At 37.7% G+C, this 23,125-nt stretch overlaps 1 protein-coding gene across 2 annotated transcripts; it reads right to left on the bottom strand.

Moving 5' to 3' along the window:
- Positions 1-891: 891 nt before the first annotated feature.
- LOC122828197 (guanine nucleotide-binding protein G(q) subunit alpha) lies at positions 892-23,102 on the bottom strand. Of its 2 annotated transcripts, none has more exons than XM_044111539.1 (7): positions 22,952-23,102; positions 10,991-11,175; positions 8,276-8,430; positions 8,060-8,188; positions 7,616-7,745; positions 6,881-7,034; positions 892-5,348 (listed from the first exon to the last, which is right to left on the bottom strand). In XM_044111539.1, the coding sequence occupies exons 1-7, from the start codon at positions 23,085-23,087 to the stop codon at positions 5,158-5,160; spliced, it is 1,080 nt and encodes a 359-aa protein (XP_043967474.1). In that variant the 5' UTR covers positions 23,088-23,102; the 3' UTR covers positions 892-5,157. The 2 variants fall into 2 exon arrangements, with proteins under 2 accessions (XP_043967474.1, XP_043967475.1); XM_044111540.1 differs by lacking the exon at positions 22,952-23,102 and adding an exon at positions 11,295-11,464.
- Between the last annotated feature and the right edge of the window lie 23 nt (positions 23,103-23,125).

The raw sequence follows: 23,125 nt of genomic DNA, 5'->3' as shown, positions 1-23,125 counted from the left end.
GAAGAGGATAAATGGGAAGTGAGCCTTCACAGGCAGCAGACTTTCACCTGTTCCACCTCTGCGTGGAGAGCTCAGCGTGCTGCTGTGTAGTGACAGCATTAGATCCAGCAAGACGTGAGTTATGTGTTAAAGACATAACTTTAATGCCTAACTTCATCTGACGAGACACAGAGGAGCAGATTTTCTCCCTACAGCCACAGTAAGGTGCAGGACAGAGAAAGTGACTCGGCGCCACTTTTTAAATGAGAGGTCCTCGAATGGCCGCTAGGGGTCAGGCTGGAGAAAACGAGGAAATGAAGGAGAATCTGAGAATTTTGCCTTGAAAGTAACATCAAGTTTCGATCAGCCTGCGCTGGTTACACGGATGTAAATGAGGAGACGTCCTTAATTCTCTGGTAAACCAGATGATTTTCACAAATAAAATGGAATGTTATAAAAGTTGTTATAGTCGAAATTTGAAGATTCATTTGTAGATTCATAATAGTGAGATTTCAAACATTCATTAGTGATAATTAGGATGATTTTCACCATGAAACCAACGGCAGCATGTGAAAACTAAGAACATTCCCAAAGACCAATCATCAAACCTCTGCCAATGTTAACAGTTTTTAACAAAATGTTTATCAAATAAATCCAATATTTATGTTGAACAAACACACTTTATCCCTCAAGATGTAGTAAAGAGCAAGATTGTGAAACAAACTACACCTAAAAACAATTTTATGGAAACAGAACATAATTTTATAGTAAAATGCTTCAAAATTCATCTTCAGCGGGAGATCTTAAACCAACCATAATAATAATAATAATAATAATAATAATAATAATAATAATAATAATAATAACAATAATAATAATAATAATAATAATAATAATGTGTCAGAGACAGAGTTTAAGAGCAGTTCATGGGAACTTCTTTTTAATCAAACAGTTCTCAACACACGGACCTGCTCTGAAACATAACGCAGGAAATCTGAACAGCAGAGGCCAAACAAGTGAAGTCTGCATCAGCTGCTTGCTTAAAGGGGAAAAACAAATCAATACAAAGGGGGAAACTTGCTCAGAAAGGCATGAACATGAAGAGATCGCTCATATTGATCACAGACTTCAATCACACTTTTACATTTGCACAAGAACAATCCCGTTTTGTTACTTTGTGACAGTGTAATAATACATGAAGAGAACCGAAACAGTGGAGATGCACTGACACTCATCTGTGTGATCCAACAGGGCTCAAGTAAGATCACGGTGTGTCTGCTCACACCCAGCATGTGGACAGATTTTCACGTTAAGTAAGAGGGAAGCATTAAGAGCCACTTTACAAGAGCAGCAACACAAGTTTCTGACTTTCTTACCGAGGACTCGGCAGCACTGACAAGTCTGAAACGGGACGCCAGCTTCAGAGCGACCCCTCATTTAGAGGCAAAGATCCAGAAATACAGTCAATACTCCACCTGCACCACCCAACACACTTATTGGCACCCCTGGTGAAGTTGCTTGAAAAGCTTTGAAGGGAATCAGTCTTTCTTTTTGGTAGCGTGACCTCACACCAAAAAAATAAATAAAATAACTTTATAAAATAAGATCTACCCTTTATTCTCTGCAGATTTTAAACAGAAGAGGAAAACAATCCAACATTAAGAAAATAAAGGCCAAAATTATTCATATTGTAGCTTTGAAGTGTTTTGATTTTACTACGTCGTCTCTTTAGACTGGAAGTAAAATTAACACTTTGGATTGGCCTAACTAAAGTCTGGATTCGAGTGTGATCTGAGAATCTGTGGAGAGAGCTAAAGATTAGGGTGATGGTGAGGAGGCCTCCCACCTAATCTGCCCATCAGCAAACATAAATAGTCAAAATTCTGATGGACATGCAAAAAAATAAATAAATAAAATAAATTTTCAAAAGATAATAATAATAATAATAATAATAATAATAATAATAATAATAATAATAATAATAATAATAATAATAGTGGGGTAATTTTGGTGTGATATTAATAGAGATTTTAATAACAATTCTTGAGAAGGGTAAACATATTATTTTTGTTATGCCACATTTTTATTAAAATGTAAATAGTGATTTGTTTTACATTGTTTTGTTTTTAGATATACAAATCATTTTCTGTCACATAGACACCTCAAAGTTGAGAATTATTTAAATACATTTTTCCCATATATAAAAACAAAATCACCCTTCCTATTAAATAAAGGTCTGTTATTTATTTTCCAGACTATTCAGGAACGTTTAATTATTGTTTCAACTCAGGTGTAAATATGACCTGAAGGAAGTCCATTTTTTCTTGGACACTCGCCAAAATGGGGAAGACAAGCAAACCCTCTTCCTTCAAGTAAGGCAGATGTGTTGATTCTCACAAAACAGCATCAGAGAATAAATACCGACGTAAACCTGCTCAGATTTACAGTCAGAACAATAATTTTACAATAAGTAAAATAAAAACATTTTTAAAAAATCCAAGCCGTTTTAGTAAGTGCGATTTTAAGCTTTGCCATAAAACATCTATTTATTTAAAAGCATTTTATAAACCTGTGCCAGGAATGCCAATAAATGTAAAATTGTGCAAAATGCCAGATTTGGGTTGGTCATTAGCTGTGTAAAGTTTCTTTTAACCACATCTTAAACATCCAAAACATTCCCCAGCCTTCCCAAAAAAAAAAAAGAGTTGCTTTTTATCTGCTGACATGGTAAAAGGATGTCAAAATAAAGTTGAATGTGGAAACTTGCATTAAGAAAAATCTCATTCTGCATGTCTCCATGCTGTTTTAATGTGTCCAAGCAGTTCAATGCATCATAATGCACTGTGGTAGAAACATTTAAGACATGAATCAGATGCGACAACAGAAATGAACAGAAATGTGATTCCAGTTTGTTCATGATGTGCTCAAAATGTCCTGCTGTTACGTCACACGAGCTACAAATCAGAGCTGTTCCCAGAGCTTCTCACAGCGTGGAAATACAAAAAAAAAACAAAAAAACAAAACAAAACACCAAGCCAAAGCAAAAATTACGAGACATTATCAGCTGCTTTAGCTTCACTTCTCAGAAAAAAAACAAAAACAAAAAAAAAAAAAAAACAAACAATAAAAAACCAAAGTGCCTTTGTGAGAGACTTCAGAGGCACAGCTTAATATAAGGCAATATGTACACATGAAACTGTATTTTTCTCGTTTTATAAATTAAAAAAAAGAACAAATACTGTGCATTCTAATGAAACTGTGGCGATCGAGATGAAAGAGTAAAAAAGGAATTTGAAAAGAACCAATAAATGGTTCATTCTTCTTGACTTTTTGTACATTAATTACCTGATTTCAACGCTGACTTTGTCTCAGTAAGCAGGAAAGCTTCCCAGAAAATTTCATCATCTTCAAAAACGCTTAAACTCAGCAGCTCTCCTGCCGTCCTTCTCAGCTTGGCTCCACGGTTCTGATCCTACGAAACATGTTGGCTATTAATGTGAAGGGGTGAGAAGCATGTTCAGGACCACAGCATGTATTGAGGAGGCTCCAAAGCTCATCAATACTTATTAAAAAGACTCCAGAATCAAAGAGTTACATGTCAGGAAAAAAGTGCTCTGATCTGAAGCCTGCTAAGAGTTCAAATGTTAGAATTAGTCGTGTAGTTCTGATTCAGGTCGCCATTTCTCAAAGACGAGGAGAAGAACTGTAAATTTAAGGAAAAGGCTTCGACTTGCACTAATCTGATACTAATGTTCCACATTCTGAAGGTAAATAATGTTTCCTTGATGAGAAATGAACGCAACGTAACGCAAAAATGTACATTCTCCTCTGACAAATGAAAGGAAACAAAAGCAGAACAAGCAAATAACTTTTTCCTCTTACAAAAAAACGAGTTAGCCATTGGACAAACAATTACACAGATACACATTTTCAATACTGAACATTCAATCTGCCCAAAAAAGTAATGATTACAAAGCCAACAAAGATGCTGTCACATACATACATATATATATATTTATATATATATTGAGAAAGTGAGATGTATATACAATGATTAAAGCATTCATAATTGCACTATGCCTCAATAAACGTAAATTACAGGCTTATGTTGCAGGGAAATAATTAAAAAATATAGGTACTCCAAAGTAAATTGAGAGTCGCTTGTAAAGAAGTGCCAATTAAAAACAAGAAGGGCTTTACTTTGGTACAAACTGCATATCAACACTGCCCTTTTTTTTTTTTTTGCCTCTTTACGTAGCAACTGTTACGGAAAATTATCAACACAACCAACCAGATTTATTCTCCATTTCTAATTCAGCTACAACAGTCTGGAAAGCCGGGCAGTGATTGGACACAGAGATACTGCTAAGCTGTGATTGGACTGGACGGTGAACACTTCAGAACCTGCAGGATTCAGATGGCCGATCAACATGTCAGTCTGTTGCTCCTGCTCTTTTCTTTCCTCATTCTTGTGCTCGAGTTGTTTTGGCATCGGTAATAATTACAATTTGAAAGAAAAAGCTTCTGTGTGGCACGGTTTACAGTAAACACTTTTAGCAAATGTGACAGAAGTTAAGAACCCCTCTCGTCCCGGCAGTCTGTGGAAGGCGTCTTCACACCTGGTCGCTCAGACCGTTTCTCCTTCTCATCCTGAACTTCACGTTTGTGTCCGAATAAGGAGTAGATGTGCTCAAATCACTGAATGGTACCAAAGCAAGGAAACACTGGGACAAGGATAATGATTGAAGTCAATCAATGTCAAATCAATCTCAAATAATTTAAAAATCACAGTTTATGGCAACATTACAAGGGACATGCCAACAGGTGCATAAAAATGAAGAAAAAAAAAAAAGAGGCGGTAGATAAGAGAAATGTTACATCACTTCCTGTTAAGCTTCTTGCAGAACCTTTGGAAAGGATGATAGGTGAGGAGGGTTACAAAAAGAAAGGTTGTTTATAAAAAGGCAGATGTGATGGAGCTCCTTAAATAGCAAAATGAAACCCCTCACACAGCAAGAAGTCAACAAAGGGCAAATAAATTAGTATTATGCAACCGTTAGATTTTGTTTTCCTTAGATAATTTGTAAGCGTGAATTTGTGTCTGTGTGTGTGTGTGTGTGTGTGAAAGCTATCTTTTCACAGATTGAGTCAGTCACTGTTTCTGGGAGGAGCTGCTCTCTACACCAGGTTGTACTCCTTCAGGTTGAGTTGTAGGATCGTGTCTTTGACGGCTGCAAAGACGAAGCGGATGTTCTCCGTGTCGGTGGCGCAGGTGAAGTGAGAGTAGATGATCTTATCGCTGTCGGGATTCAGGTCCACAAACATCTTCAGGATGAACTCTCGAGCTGCTTGAGCATCTCTCTGAGGTCCTGCAGAGGAAGGAAAACATCAGCAACCAGCTGGTAACGGATTAAATGGCTGCTTACGTCAGTGCCTGAAGGATGAAGCATTGCTGGTGGGTCTGTTATGACAGCAGATTTTACTGGATGAGAAGATGACCCAGAAATTACTGCCATTTCATTGTTTTAAGACCCTTTTCAACTGATGTATTAATAATAGCATAATAATGCAGGTTTGCCCTCCCAAAGACATTAAACCTTTGTAAAGAATACTTCACACAGGAACTGGAAGATAGTTTTAAACCGACAACCAAAAACAATAAACAAAACGCAATTAAATTCCACACAAACAACCAAAATCATAAATATAATGTATTCTGACAACCCTAAGCAAAATTGGCCTTCAAAAAATATCAGAATGAAAATTATTGAGATCATTTTAATTCATCATGCAATTAATTGATTAATTGCTTAGTGGACAGGCTTAATTGATAGTAGCATGTTTCACATGCATATTCATTCTCTTGTTATCTGGTTAGTTAAATCCTTCAGAATAGTTATTTTTACATTTCTTTTAGTTGTCTTTTAAATTTTAACATACACTATTAAAGTTCTACCAAGGCAGATCCAGTTAAATGTTTCTGCAGCACGATTGCAGACGCCATGTGGTCTAAACAAAGTTATCAATGAAGTACAGCTACAAAAAACAGATCCTACTCTAAACTTGTTCTCAGCTACAATCAGAGTAATAATTTGACAGTTCAAACGGTAGAAACATCAGAGGATCCAACGATATGCAGCAAAGACGTACATAATTCACAAACATAAACCTGCAGTCTATCCAGCCACCAGCAGGGGGCAACAGCTGTTTGTTTAGTTGTCCACAAGCAAACAAATGCTTCACTGCTGGAAATTATCACTTTCCAGCAAAATGTACTTTCCAAATCACTCGTTATATACATGTTTTTAAACAGAGCAGAAGTCTCATCGTTGTGTACGTGGTTCTGTTTGTATCGAACGGGAGAAAAATTTTCATTCGGCATAATGGCTTCCAGGCTGAGCTGCACTGTGACCGACATCATCGAGTGGTTTCTGGTGTTTTAACTTGTTATTTGTTTTAAATATTTCCTTTTAAAAGAAACTGGTAAGAATGGCTACATGAGGAAATAGCATTTGATGTTTTACAGGATGTTTTCCATGAAAAAGTCCAAATATTCAAAGTTCTCAGTCCTTAAATTCTGCTTACTTTGAACAATAGACTGATGAGAAAGAAAGAAGGAAAAAAAGAAGGAAAGACAGAGAGAGAGAGAGAGAAATAAAAACAATGGCAGAAAGAACTAGACAACTAAATAAGGACTAAAATCCTGAAAAACACATATTCCTGCATTTCCTTTCTTCATACTTCAAAATACCGATAGATTTCAGAGTTTTCCAGACCAAAAACCTAAAAAGTGTGAGTGGGAGTTATCTTCACATAAAGGCCCATCATTACCAACTTTCAAGCAGCTGAAAAGACCTGAGAAATGAGCTCTTGGTTGAAGGGCGTTTAGTGCGCTACTCACCGTCGTACTCTGGGAAGTAGTCGACCAGATGGGAGAACATGATCTTCTCCTCCAGCAGATCTTTCTTGTTCAGGAACAAAATGACAGAGGAGTTTTGGAACCAGGGGTATGTGATTATAGTTCTAAACAAAGCTTTACTCTCCTCCATCCGGTTCTGCACAGGGGGGCGTGAAAGTGGGCGTGGTTTGGTGAAGGTGGGACAAAAACAAGGAGAAATGGAGAGGAGAGAGAGAAAGAGAGAGAGAGAGAGAGAGAGAGAGTTTAATTAAAGCACAGTGTTCAAACTCATTAAGAAGAGACTGTAATAAATGTTTCAGTGCACAGAAGAGGGAGCAGGGAGAATGAGAGAGGAGAAGGATGGGTATGTTGTTAGATACTTTATTTCAGTGATTAAAAGAATTGATGACGTTAAAAAAGAACGGTCAGTTTGGAGGTAATTTAACCTGCTCATTAATTTGGTTTTAACACCTTGACACAGATGTAATATTCTCCTAAAGCGACGGGGTCGCCTACTGCTGTGCTCAGATCATCTGGCTGATCCTTTATAAATGCTTTTCAGGTGGAAGACGAGGCGGCATACCGATCTGATTTTCAGTCTTTTACTGAGAGCCATTCGATTTTCTTGCACATCATGTTCCGTTCTGCTTAAGTCTTTTAATCATTCGGAATCTCTTCCCCTCTCATTCTTACAGAAACAAAACAAAATAATGTCCCCAAATCCCCGCAGAAATGTACCTCGTTATCCGACTCCACCAACACCTGGTCGTACTCGCTGAGGGCGACCAGGAACATGATGGATGTGACGTTCTCAAAACAGTGGATCCACTTCCTCCTCTCCGACCTCTGACCCCCAACGTCCACCATCCTGTCCCAGCCGAAGAGTCAGTTTTCATCATCTGCATCATTATTAATCTTTCTCACTGTGACCGTCCTGTAGCCGTCTGTATTACAGGGATCTGACGCAGCACAGACTGCTACAGGAGATCCTTTCTGTACCAGATTACACATTTAGTATTACTGAGGTTATTTATTTATTTATTTTATGAATTTAATCACAGTAGCCGTCGAAGTAAAAAAGGTTTTTACGTTTGAGTTTTTTCTTGATAAATTAAGAACATTTATAGAATAACGTTGAAATATGAATGTCTACAAAGTTATATGGCACCACCTGCTCCTCACCTGAATATGACGCTCTGGAGATCAAATGGATATTCGATAATGCCCGTGGTCGGGACTCGAACCCTCAACACGTCCTGCTGAGTGGGAAGATAGACGGGTTGGGCGATCCGGTCCAGTGAGTCCAGGTAACTACAGAGACGCAGCAGAAAATAATTTCTCGTTACCACGGCATTTACAACATAGCTCCAGCTCAAGCTGATCTCCTCCTCTACTCACTATTTAGTGGAATCTGAGAGCTGGTACTCCCTCCTTCGGTCATAACACTCCTGGATGCCGGGGTCACTCCACAGGTTCTTGATGGCATCCACGTAAGGACTCTCCAACCTGGTGACCTTCTCTACGTCCACCTCTCTAACAATGTTGGCATTAGTCTAGTGGGTGAAAAAACATTACTGAAAAACTGACAAGACAGAAGCATGTGTAAATGGTGAAAAATAAATAAATAAAAATGTGACTAAGAACACAGATACACACACACACACACACGCACACACACACAAAGAGATTTCTACAAAAAGCCAGTGTCCTCATTATTAGCAGTTCATTTTCAATCACTTGGAACATTTTATTAGACCCCAGGCTCAGCATGTAGCTAATATCTGAAGCTGAAATCCCACAGAGGATTTTAAAGAAATTAAGCGGAAAGTTGTTGCTGCCCCAGATTCCTGTCAAAAGTTTTCTGTGTTTTGAAAGAGCGACATGTGGCCGAATGCCTGCCGGGGCCGTTTGTCTCAGATTTAAACTAAAGAAACCAGGATATTTGCAAACCTTGTCATTGTTTTCACATAAAGTCCTGTGTGTCTAGTAGAAAACTGTCTCCAAAGTTAGTGACATATTGTTTATATAAAGCCACTGTAACTTACTTGCCCAATGGTTCATAAAAGATAAATCAACATGAAATCCCTTGAAAAAACCAATTAGAGCTGCGGCTAACAATTATTTTAGTAAATTGATGAATCTGTTGATTATTCCTATAAAAAAGCTACATCCTGCAGATAACCACTTAATCCTTTTTAATACAATTATAAAAAAATATATCAAAGATACAAGTAAACAAATAATTCAAATAAGAAAATAGACATTTTATTGCTTAAAATGCAATAACATGGCATTTTTTCATCGTATGCTTCTAAATATGTTTGGAGGTAAAATTTTGTCACTAAAATTTGCAAATATCAGGTACATATGCCTTTTAAGCACTGTAAATGACCAGACACATGGCGAACATGAATGTCAGGTTTCATTTTCACTTCCCGTGTGACGAGTGCCATCCTTTGTCCCAGACAACCACTTCCTGTTTTAACACAAGAACACAAGTGAGCTGGAACCTACAGCACTATGAAAGAGAATTTACACCCGCACAGTTTTCTTCTGTTTTTGCTTTTTGTCTCACAATCAAATGTTTCAGATCACCAAAAAACATTTAACACCAGCATTACCAGGGATTTCGACCTCCTCTGGGCTCCAATGGTAGAAATGTCAAATGACCCTTTTCTGGTAATTCTAGTATCAGCACAACATAACCTGAGTAGATATAAGAAGCAGTTTCCAAATAATGATTTTTAAATAAGCGAGTGCTTTGTGGAAAAGCGATTGCTCCCAAACCAAACAACCAATCGAGTCTCTTTTTGTGACAACAACAAACATCAAGAGTTTGTGAAAACTAGCTGTTTGCTTGATTTCAGCCAAACTGAAGGGTTTTCATTAATGAATGGTCTAGTGAAGATCATACCTCAGCATTTATACCAGATTAAGATTTCTATCCGAATATACTTCGCCTTCATGTTATCAGACACAAAAAAATTTTCTTAATCACAGTTTAGTCAATAATTCAACAATGGGAAGAATTTCACACAGGACAAGGTTGTTTTAATTTTCCCTTAATAAATATTTGAAAACCTTTTGCATTAACTCAGGTTCTGATGCTCATCAAAATGTGAGAATTTAAATTTAGATCTGACAAAAAGCCAAAAACAGAAAAAGTCTGTTATTGGGTAAAGTTTTACTCTGCAACTGCATTGGGTAGAGAATGATAAGACTTTATATTTACATATGCCAAATTCACCACAACAATTCTCCAAAACTGAAGCTATTAATGTGGTTTTTATTTTCTATTTTCTGGTTAAATCCAATCATGTTAGGAGACACAAACTGAAGAGTTTATGTAACTTTTGTTAGGTCAACAATGCAAACACTATGTGAAGAATAAAGACAAAAGTTTTATAGAAGGATGTAGAATATAATGTGAAATGAGCTTAAATGCAGAAATTAGTTGCATCATTTCTTATGTTCAAGACTAATGGATAAAAATGCTCACTAACAGGACAGAATACAGACGCAAGTGAGGAGGTAAATTGGCAAACCATAACAACAGAAACCCGGTACAATCCAAATTATGTTTTTATGGCAAACCACCTAATAAAAATTTTTCATTTTAATTTGAGATTAGATGTAATTTTGGTCCAAAATTCAGATTTTTCTCTATTATTTCAGACTGCATAGGAAACATAAACACCAAGCAAATTTTAGCATCAAATACTTTAGTTCAGATGTCTGTTTTTAATTAAGTTTTATCAAATATTTTCAAAATTCTACTAAAGACAACAACAACAAAAAATGTCAAATGTTTCTCTGCTTCAATATGTCCGCATGTGTGCATCGACAGAATGTGAGAGCATAGAGACTTGCACAAAGGGTGTGATGGAGCTCTGGAGAGCTACAAGGACACAGGAAGTGTAAAAATCAGCAGGAAATTATTATGGATGGCTGCTACAAATAAGATAGACTGCACTCTAAAAATATTCAGCAGTGCTCTGAACACTTGGAGCAAAGTAACTCACTTTATCCCAAACCCTTGTGACCTTTAATTACCACAGTCATTTCTGTTATTTCTGCCCGTTTGAGAGGCTTGTGGGAAAAGATCTCAAATACCTTGCTGGAGTCTAATTTGTATTGGATCTTCAGCGTCTCTGCAGCTCGGATCATAGCCTGCATGGACGTGAAGATGTTTTGATAGACGAGCTTGGTGAAACCCCGCTTGTCCTCATCGGAGTAACCGGCACCGTGGATGATCCTCATCTGCTTGATGAATGTGCTCTTCCCACTTTCACCAGTTCCTAAAAAGTTAGACAAGGATGGGGGGAAAAAAGGACAGAGTTTATTTACAGTGTATTTACTGCACTGGGTTTTAAATGTCAACAGAAACGAACAAAATTTAAACACTTAAGCAACATACACTGCAACTGTACAGCATTCTCCCCAAAAGCGATAAGTGATTTTATTGTTACTACGCAGGGGCGGGGCTTCAAGGGGTCAGAAAATATGACTTCAGGGATCCGAGCCTTTCTCACGTCTGATGAGAGCTGAAGAAGGCGGGCGCTCTCCTGTTGAGTATTGTGTATATAGAATTATATAGAATGGTGCCCCAGTAGATTATATAGTAGGCTGCTTGTATAGAGCAGTTAGTAACAGATTTTTTTTGTTTGTTTACGATTTAATTCAACTGAAGTAGCCCTTTGTGTTTAAATATGAAACTAAAAATTCTGACTTATTAGTAGTAGTGGTGACTATAAACATTTACATTGATTTCTATTCATTCTTTCTTGCCCCCCAAAAAGCATCGAAGTAGGAACATAACCAGACAAACACTTTATTTTCAAGTTGACAAATACCAAACAAGTTAGCTGTGACTGAAGGTACTGAAGCTAGTGCAATTAAAATATACATCATTTGTAAATAATGACTACCTGTGAGTTTGCTACTCTGTGAACTGGCCATTTAACCTAGTTACCATACTGACTAATATGATAAAATTGTACTTCAATTTATTAGTGCTAAAAACAATTTGCATGGTTGTAAATCTTAAATCCTAAGTGTTTTTTTTTGGAGGAGGGGAAAGAAGCTCCTAGTTTTCTGTGCCAAAACGTTGAACAAAACAAAAACACTAATTAGTATGCACACATATACAGTATTTGGTCTCAGACCTGCAGCATGTGCTCACTCACTTCTACAGTCTCACCTGTGTGGGTTTCTTTTTACCCAGCCGCCCTGCTTGCTCTGGTGACGGACCAAGAGCTACACTCTCCCCTGAGTGATGACAGGAAGTATTTGGGTGTGAAGACGTGGGGATGTAGTTTCTCTTTAGGTTTGTTGAGAATGCTGGCAAGGGGACAGTCTAACTTTATACCATCTCTGAAAGGAATAACTGGAAAAGCAGGTCTGCTGTCCAGAGTGACCAAGTATTACACAGTGGATGAGTTTGAAAGGTTGCACACGCTTGCATTGTATCTTCATGCCTTAAATACGTATTTGTAACACTTGAACTTCACATTTGTGTTACAACCACAAATGTCAATGTATTTCCTAGGGATATTTTTCTGACGGACGAAAACAAAATAGCATGATGCATGTGTTTTGGAGCATCCGGGTACACGCTTTGCATATCAGTGATCTACATCAGGAGGTTTATTCATTATTCCTTACAACACAGGTGAAGCTCAGGCGGACTGAATGGAGAGCATCTGAACAGCCATTTATGTTTTGCTACAACTGACTGGTTTCAATCTAACAACACTTTTGATCTAAAGCATGGTTGACCTGGTGTGTGTTTTGGGTCCTTATTTCACACCACAGGGCTTTTTTTAAATAAGCATCTGACTTCTGAAGACAGATTTTAGTATCTGTATAAATGGGACTGAATAGAAATCCACAATAAACTTTCAAAAATGATGGATCACTTTGTTTTGATAACACACATAATCACATAAAATCCCAATTGGAAGGTTTTTGGTTGTAATGTGAACAAATGTGAAAACAATACTACTTTTGCAAGACGTTGCAATTTAAGCCATATTAACTTCCATGGAATAAACAACAAACATTAGTCTAATCTGCTGCCCTGCTATTATAGTAACGTGAAAATGGTCTTCCCATTATACCAGGGGTCGGCAACCCAACATGTTGAAAGAGCCATTTTTCTCCAAAAAAAACAAAAAACAAATCTGTCTGGAGCTGCAAAATATTAAAAGCCTTATATAAGGTTTATAATGAAGGCAAAACAAGCTTTAAGTGTTTATATTAGCCATATTAGCCTATTATCAAAATGACTAAGTGTATACATAATCAGCATTCATGATTAAATGTTTATTTTCCCTGCTGTCCAACCTGGACAGAATGACGCACCACGTGACTCTGTTGTACAATGGCGCTTTAAGTTCACCTCTCATTACAATATTAACGTATTGTGTTTTGTTGCACTGAATTAAAGAAATGCAATAAAGAAATCTGATTTTTGATGTCATTTTTATTATGAAGATCGACAGGGAAACGGTCATTTTTTTCCCCCCTTTTGGAACTCGGAAAATCTGCTCCCAAATGCAGTTTGCATAACGACGATCGCTTCTCGTAAATAATCACTGTAAAGTGTGTAATCGAAAACACAACAAAACGGAACGTGCTTAACGTGCCCCTTATCTGGACAACAAACGGAGTGCAATAAAACACAACCTGCAGCTATAAAATAAGACAGCGGCCTTTTGAAAAGGTAAAGTATATAAAATTAAATTAATATGGTTTAAGTTTGGGCGTGCTGTGGTGGCGTAGGGGATGGCGCGGCCCACGTTTGGAGGCCTTGAGTCCTCAACCCGGCCGTCGCAGGTTCGATTCCCGGACCCGGCGACAGTTGCAGCATGTCTTCCCCCCCTCTCTCTCTCCCTTTCCTGTCAGCCTACTGTCATATAAGGGACACTAGAACCCACAAAAAGAAAAAAAATACAGTTTAAGTTTGATTTCTGTGCAAATGCCAAGCAAGTCAGTGCAATGGTAAGACATTGCAGCAGCCTCTTCTCTTTTGACACTCAACCATCCTCGGACTTCAGCAGCAAAACACAATAATATCACTAAGTGTCATTCTAAATAAAATCACTAATGAATTTATAAAAACAACCACATTTTGGTCGACAACCCGCCCCTGGATTATACGATAGTTAATTTAGAAGCCAGACAAAAACATGAAGTGCTCAGTTGCCAAGCCCTCCAGCCTGAAGGCTGCTGCAGAACACCAAGCACCAAAAACAGCCTACCCTATTATTACATCTCCCACGTTTGGTGGTCAGGCACACCCCAGCACAATGTGATGCCCAAACTGCCAACCATGTAAAACCCCACACTTCTGTCACTATTTGCATGTTCATCCCACAGACTAAGATGATTTGTTCATGTGGCAGCTCAGTTTCTCCACCTCAACAACGGGTGAAAAGGGATAAGATGGTGGGGGCCTTCTGAGACATACCTGCTGGGTCTGACCTGGCTTTACTTTAGTGACAAGGAATAATGGTCAGAAGTCTTGTCTCTCTATACTTCATGAGTTTTCAGGACTTTTATTCATTTCAATTTAATTTGCATAACACATAAACATGTATAGTAGTCCTTGGATCATCTACACTCCCTTCTTACTTGGAGCTGATGAATCTCAACTCTGAGTAAACATCATTTGCTCTACCCTGCCTACATAAGCAAAGAGTAAACAATACATTACTGATAAGTATTTTCCCCTCTTTCTTCAACACAAAGAAAAAATGGCAGAATTTGTTTTTATGTAATAAGAATTAAATGGGTCGGCAATATGACAAAAATATCCCACTAGCTTTGTTTGTTATACACGTTATAAAAAACCATGATTTCCACAGTAATGCATTTATATAAAACAAAAAAATAAAAGTAAAACTAGTCTCTAAAAAGAGTTTTCCACCTTTCTATAGGAAATAACTCCATGTTTCCTGAGCATAGAGTCAGAGCTAGAACATATGTACAAAAGGGGGCTGAAAACAGAACCTTGTGGAACTCCCCATAAAAAAGAAGCAGAGGATGATGAAAAAAGTTTGACATTTCTAATTCTCGGTCATGTCGGATTTGAACCACTAATGCAACAGCCGTAAAACACACCGACTGCTCTAAACAGGTAATTAAAATGGTTATCCGCCTAAGAGGGATAACATTTTTTATTTGACAGAAATAACATACTTTGTACTGTAAGAACAGCCTTTAGGCCACAGAGCATTTCATCCATCTGTCAAACTTTGTGATGTAGCTGGCTTTATCTACCCATTGAAACAACCACGCATGTTAACAAGGTTTGACTTTGAACAGGAGAAGGTATTTTCTAAGTGCAGTAGTAATAAGGTGTAGCTTAGTGCAAAAACAGTTTTTCCTCTTATGTGATCTCTTTTTGGCTTTAAGTCACACTGGGTTGATAAATTGCAGTTTTTCTGACAAAATTCCCCCAAATAACTCAGGACTTTGGGGTCTTAAAAGATCCTTTAACCATAACCAAGAGGAGCTAAAGTCTGAGATTATTTAGCAAGTGCAGCAGATGCTTCTGCTGGACAACAATGATAAAGCCTAAAAATGCTAAAGGTCACAGTATGTAGGAAGCAGAGATGAGAAAGTGGGGAAAGAAGAAAATAGGTCTGTATTGGAACTGATATCATTCATTAGAATATTTACAAATATCACCATCAAAAGATTTTCTAATATCATGCAGCCAAAACAGACCTGGAATTAATCCATTTTTCACATTCAGCAGCTATGATGACAAGCCACAAGATTCAAGAATTTAACTCATTCAGATGGAGAGAAAGGAAATGAACAAACTGTGTGGGTTTGTGTGTCCACAGCATCCGTGTTTGTTCAATGCAGCAAACTCAAATTCATGGGTGAAAACAGAATAAATTCGCTGCATCACCTCAAGCAGAGTTCACCTAAGAATATCATTTTCTACCCTCAGCTTTTAACTGTAATACTCTGTGTTTCCTTTGTACAAGCACTTGGTTTTCAGCAGCAATCCTGCCAAATGTTTAGCCAAACCTGCAAAGTTTACATCTGATGAGAAATGCCCTTTTCTGAAGAATAAAAAATTGCAAGTAAAAAATTTGTGCCCTCCTACATAATCTGACTAAACTTATAATTTAAATAATTGTTGCCCTGATTCCAAAAATCTAAACACCAGAAGGCTGATTTAAGTATTTCAACACAAAATAAAATGTCAGTTTAGTTTTACTTTCCTCTCCCAGGAATCTGACAACACAGAGCAGCTTCAACTCATTTATAGGAAATGGTAATAAATGAACTTCATCTTTTATTAAGCAAACTGCTGCGTTATTTTAATTTTTACTTTCAGAAAGTCTCTCCTGAAACTAAAATCTACTCAACACTCAGTTTTAAACTATCGCAAGAAAAACTATCAGAACTTTTAGACATGTGAAACATTTAATTTAACACACATTTTTATTACTTTTAGAGACTTTCTGTTGCCCTGCTGATCCAGCCGCTTTCATACAGGAATCATGTGACATTCGGCGTTCTTCCTCTCTCAGTGACAAACGTGTTTGTTAAAGGCTGGTTACACGCCAATGTGGACTTTGTTCAGCGATGGCCTTGACAAAGTTCCCACAGTGGCTTTCATCTGGTTTCTAAAAGCAGCTGACAGTGATTGTGCAGATAAACCTGTACCAAAATGTTTCTGAAAACCAAAAAAAAAACAAACATATAATTTGTGCCCAAATAAAGCAGTGCCATAAACATGCAGGAAAACTGAAAAGCAGTTCAGTGTTGTGATATAAACACAGCTTAGTCACTGTGAAAGTAATTATAAAACATGAAATGTTCCAGTGGCATCTGATGTTTTTGACACTGATTTAGTCTGCATATGCAGTTAAACACAGTAAAAGAGAACATGTGTTAAAAAGACAGTCGTTCAAATGTAGGTCCAATGGTCTCCAAGGAATGTAATTTGGGCTGCGCCACTTTTGTAATTGAGCCACTAATTTGTCAAAGCCTAATAAGTCGAATGTTTGAGTCTGGTGTGTAAGAGTCAATGTATTTCACACTCAACATCCACTTTCTTAGATATTTTTTTCCTATTGTCTTTATGCAACTTAAGTCCCATTTTAATAGCGACTTAAGTTGTATATTGTCTAAACTCACAGTTTCACAATATACCTGTCCTTTCACATTATACAAAACAAGCTGTTACGATATGGGGCTTCTGGGCTCTTTTTCATAGAGGTGTGGCTTACAACTTGAAACCTAAACCTGTGGAGATTTTCTCCAGCATTGAGCTTTATGTAGAAACAATCAAACGCACCATCCAAATGCCTAAAGTGGTTCAAATACAAGCCATATTGTTGAGCACCTACTTATTTTGACATTCCAAGAAGGATTAGGATCATAATATTGATGGGCCTTCATCAGTTGATCAACAGGTGCAATAATCAAAAAGATGACTTAAATGAGGGACAAGTCAATCACATGGCACCTAAACTCAGTGATGGTGAAGACACATTTCTGATGTTCAAAGTGAACATCAAATTGAGCTTCAAAAATGGGAAGACGTGGGATTAAAGTGCTCACTGTGGTGAGCAGTGGTGGCAGTGCATGGATGAAAATGCTTTTTAATGCTTGAAGAAAATGGTCAGAGATGATTAAAGGAAAAACATCCATGAATGAACAATAACTTGAACCTTGAGGGCTGCACAGTGGTGTAGCTTGCAACTTGCCTTGCAGCAAGAAGGTCCTGGGTTCGATTCCCAGTCCAGGATCTTTCTGCATGGAGTTTGCACATATCTACGCCATTAAAACCACAAAGTGTATCTGTCTTCTGATGCCTACTTACAGCAAAATAATGCACCATGCCATAAAGCCTAAATCATCTCACACTCCTTTCTTGAACATGTCAAGTTCACCATCGTCCGATGGCTACAGTCACCAGATCTCAAGACAACAAAGTAACTTTGATGCTCGCATTTGGAGGTACTCAGTTAAATAAATCCATTAACCTATTTTTCATTGAGTATATCGATAAACATGAAAATATGACTAAATGCAGTTTGTGTGTGCAGTTTAGTGCTATTACACTTCTTTATAGGAGACAAGTGCATTGCAATTTTTTTCAAGAGGAATATTTGTGTTAGTGGAACGATGATTGCTGTGCCATGCAGGTGTCTATTAAATGTACAATGTAAAATGATGTGTATTACACCAAAATTAAAAAGTTAATTGCAATTGTTGCGTTTATAATTCACAACAATCAAAAATGCTACATAAAAATGAGAAATTAGCCAACATGCAATTGTTTGTATTAAATGAAAGTAGGTTGGGCCAAATGGTGGGTGTAGAGCTACTTACAACTGATATAGTAAGATAATCGTTGTAATTCCCAAATGAATTGTGTTGTCCGAAGTTTTCGACATACACATGTTGCATAGATAAAACTGTGCAAGGACATTAAGAACATTAGTGATTTGAAACGTGCGCACACATAAAAAAATCTAGTCTCAAAGCCACAATAACTTGAGAGTCTCAATGCTAGGGACAGTCTAAAGTAAAACTTTTCCAATCCAGTCCCACAGGAAACGAGGCAATTAGGAAGTTTAAAAACCCCCAATGCACTTGCAGAATATGGGTTATCGAACCACACATACAACTTCTTTTGGGTAAGTCGACCACTTGAAGTGCTAGGGTGTAATAACACACAACACAGAGACACGTAATGTTTCTATGAAGTGGAGAAGATTAGCAGTTACATTAAGTGAGCTTAAAAACAACAATGATAGTCGGCCCAGATTGCTTTAGCAGCTGTACGTTTCTTCTTGCATCACGAAAAAGCATCTCTGCTTTGTACAGGAGCTCATAAGGTCTATTGTTCTGGCATAGCCTATATATCTAAATCAGTAAATATGTGAGCTAAACAGATATATATCTTTATAGGACCACATCTTTCAACCCATTCTCTGTAAACATTATGTCATTGAACACGTACTACTAGAGTGAGCCACAAGAAGACAGACAGATAAAATAGAAAAATCAGACTAAACCGATTTCAAAACATAAAGAAATGGGTTTTCAACCAAAGCCGTTTCTGTATTTAACCGGAGTCAGAAGTGGTATAGTTTTCCACAACCAAAGAGCCATGTCAGTGCCACGTCATGATGCCACTAACAGTCTCGTCCAGGAAATGTTTCACCCTCCCTCTACTTCAAACTGATGCTTTGTGGAGGGTAGCAGTGTCAGCAGACAGATTAACTACACAAATTATATAATCTATCCCAACATCCCTGCAAGCAAATGCCTTATGACCACCAGCTTCATTTGACAATATTTTAGACAACTTGCTGCTTCACAATTCAGCCGATCTGATCGGTACCAGCAGCGCTGGAAAACTAGAGTTACACTCATCATTTGTTAATTATATTGGATGACTTTGTGGAACCACAACTGTACACTATGAACTACTTAAAACTCTGTGATGGTTGATTTAAAGATAAACAGCAGTAGGATGAGAGATAGTGAGTGTATGTTATTGAAGTGATGTGGTCATAAATTAATGTTGACATTCTTTGCTTTTGAATTAAATCAAGAAGATCAAAAACAATACTAACTCCAGGACTTTAAATATGGCGCTTATAATATTTTGATTGGTTGTTGCCCTCTGAGCATGTCTCGAGCTCCTGGAGAAATTCCCTTTTTTCTCTGGTCTAGCTGAAATTTGGACTCTCCATAAAAGCAGCTTATTAGTGCTAGAAGTCATACCAGAATTTCTTGCAGTGACAACGCCAAAGAGAAAAAAGAAAAAACAAAACTGAAACTTAGCAAGCATTATCAATGATTTAACCTTCTTTAAGCATTCTCTGTTACTGGCAATTCAAATGTTTGAATAACAAGCAAACTGCAAGGAATAATGAAAGCTTATGGGGCAACAAGGAGAATAATATCCGTATTTAACAATGGTGGCAGTCAGCTCATTCGAACCCTTTTACTGGATATGCATCACATCAATTTGATGTTACAGGAGAGTGAAGCCCATTAACATCTGATGCTCCATCACTTTTACACATCCATCAAGAGGTAGAAACTAGGATGGTCCAGCAGCTTCCTTTGCATGATTTTCTGGGTGCGTTTCCTAAAGAACCGGGGTATCAGGCACTACTCTCCACAGCTTGTTATCACATCTAACATGCTTTATGCTCAGTCTAATTAAAAAGCAGATGACTACTAAAGAACTTGTATTACTCAAGTATGGCAATTACAGAAAATGTCAACCACCCTCCTTTTACCTGACTTTACATTAGTAACAAAACAGGTTGAAATATAAAAGCCGGGTGTGGGCCCACATGACAATGTCACAGTATGAAAACCTTGAGTAACAATACCAAAGCTTCACAGTATCAACAAATCAATTTAAAACTTAAAAACAAAAAAAATGTATAAAATGATTATCTTTTTTTTTTTTAAATACACCTGTTGCTCCAACAATAAGCTATTATGCATGTTATTACAGTTTACTAACAACTGCTGAACATAGTCCGTTTCCAAGTAAATGTTAATTGCGCAGAATATTTTGCCATTTTGTTGGTAGGTTCTTTACAAGGTAACAAGTTGAAATTTGCTGGTCAATATGACAAACTGACTGTTGTTCCTGACAGAAAATATGTGAAAACAGTGACATTAACTATTAGAACTAATGGAAAGTATTGAAGCCTTTTTTATCCTTTTAACCAGTTAGAATATGCTCCATACAGCTAGAAAAAACTGGGCTTAATCAGACCTCTAACCATAAAAACTGTCTGATGAAAATTTAAATGGTTTGAAACCCCTTTTTGTTTACATCTTGATATACCTTCATGCCAGTACCCGGCCCAGGTCTAGTAAACATGGTCCATCTTTTTATACTTGACTTAAAGAATTCATACTGCACACAATAATGGTTGAGTGGTTAAATACAAATGTTTTTAAATGAAGGGCAGCAGGGCTCCAAAGCTTCTCCTGCAGCCCTGTGATATAATCATTGCCAGGGTTTAGCTTTAAACTGCAAAACTGTTTTGATTACATCCAATAAAGGGCAGACTTTGGCCCAGCTAACATTTGTCACACTCATACATCAGCACACCACCTGGAAGGGCCTTTGAGGCAGAGATGGCCAAAAGCTGTATGGGTTCACAAGCAAGTGAAATAGCTCCAACCTGGGATGCATGGGAAGAAATTCCCGTAGAACGCGACCTCTCAGTCACTGTACATCTTCTGATGAGTAGCAGCTAGCACGTTGTGGAGCTCCAAACAAGAGCACAAGTAAAACATCTGTATGCATAGTGTGTGAGGTCAATGTTACGTAACCCGATTTATCATCGGATCTTGGCTTTCTGAATTATAATCTAATTGATATGCTAACTGCCTAAAAATTTCCACCCCTTTTCCTGGTGTTTTGGTGTCATTCCAGTACAATTTCAAAACATATACAACTAAAACATTTAAACATCATTCCTCATCTGGCTTTGTAAGATTCTTCCAACAGTGAGTCACCTCTGTGTGACATGGATGAAATTTGCAACTTCAGTTTAAAGTTTTATCGTATGAGTGTACAATAGTTAGGGTTGGAAATAACAGCCCACACTAAATAAGTCACAAACTTAAACAAACTCTACCTCATCTTAAATGGTGTCCAGAAAATTTGTCGTCTCTAATACAGTATGAATATATGATAGTTTTCATTCTTCCTTCCAAGCATTTCTGTGCGTTTTACAAACTCTTATACTATTGTCAACTTTAGCCAATTATGTGGGATACTTAAACTCATAAGGGAAAAATTTATCCAAATGTTGTAGATAAAATTTTAAGAGCCAACGCCAGACATAAATCAACTATTTTCACGTTGAATCATTTTAGGACAGTAAGAATAACCTTCACTTTATGGATTTATGATGGGTAAATTCACAACTTGAGTTAAAAGGAAGTAAACCCGTAGATATTCTTTAAGACTCTAATTTCTTGAGTAAAATTAATGGGGGAAAAAGAAGAAGAAAATGGTCGAGATGTCAGAAGTTGTTTTTCGTAGGAAGAATATTCAGGTTCAGCAATTCAAACAACTATGTGAGATACTCAAAAGACAGCTTCATTTGAGGATGAACTGATTTCATCCTCGTTTCATATGTGATATTAAACTCCTAATATTAACATATAACTGATAGTTCAAGACATTTTAAGTGTCAATAACATTTCAACTGTCAGACAAGTGGTAACTGGCATCAAGTTCCTTTATTGATATCACCAGATATGAAGTCAAGTTTGTTTTGTGCTTGAGCCCTGCTAGATCCTTTTTCTGTTTACTCCAGTCAGATGAAGACAGACCTGCATTTAGACATTTAATGCACATCTGAACCTAATATGGCTTATTCTGATCTTTCATTAAAATGTCAATGGGCTAACTACAGAGTGCATATTTTCAGTCGGTAAGTGGTTATTGGATTCACTGTCCTCCTGTGTTTACAAGCTCCTTTTACTCATTAACACTGCCACAGCTTGAGGTCTGCATGTAGCTTTAACCCTGAAATCAAATCTGTTGCTCAATACATGTACTGTTTAGAAAAGTGGAGCACAAAACCAGCTGGCCTTGACTGTAACTTAACAAGTAAAACTTTACCAGGAAAAAAAACACTTTTACCAAACTTTGTACGTATAAAAACATTTATGAAACTCGACTTGCGTGACAAAATCACGCAAGTACTAAGTTCGTGTTTGCCTTGGGCTGGCTGTGCTTTTAGAGGTTGGTTCCCGTCATAATAGCGCAGGCGGCAAGTGGTTTTGTTTCCTCGATACGAAGAGGTCACAGTTATTCAAATCAGGTGGTTTTAAACACAGGAAGCCACCTAGGCCTTCTCCCCGCTGCCAATCTCTGCACTCGACTCCTAAAACAGAGAGAGACACTTCAACCACTTCTCCCCTCCAACTTCACCCAGGTGAGAAGCCCCAGTACCAGACCACCGCCTCCTCCCCACAGAGGTATTTCTGATGAAGGAGGAATGCAGGCTCCACATCCCGCTGCCCTCCCCCAGCCAAGCTTACCGAGAAGCAACAGTTTCAGCTCCCGGCGTGCGTCCCTCTTATCCCGGCGGAGCTGCCTTTCGATCTCGTCGTTGATCCGCCTGGCTTCTTTCGCCTCCTCGCTGAGGCAGCACGCCATTATGGATTCCAGGGTCATTCTCGGTCCTTTTCCTTTTTCAAACACGCACTATAACT

This window comes from Gambusia affinis, linkage group LG03 (assembly GCF_019740435.1).
Source record: "Gambusia affinis linkage group LG03, SWU_Gaff_1.0, whole genome shotgun sequence".
NCBI lineage: Eukaryota > Metazoa > Chordata > Actinopteri > Cyprinodontiformes > Poeciliidae > Gambusia > Gambusia affinis.
This window is presented reverse-complemented; position numbering and strand designations above follow the sequence as displayed.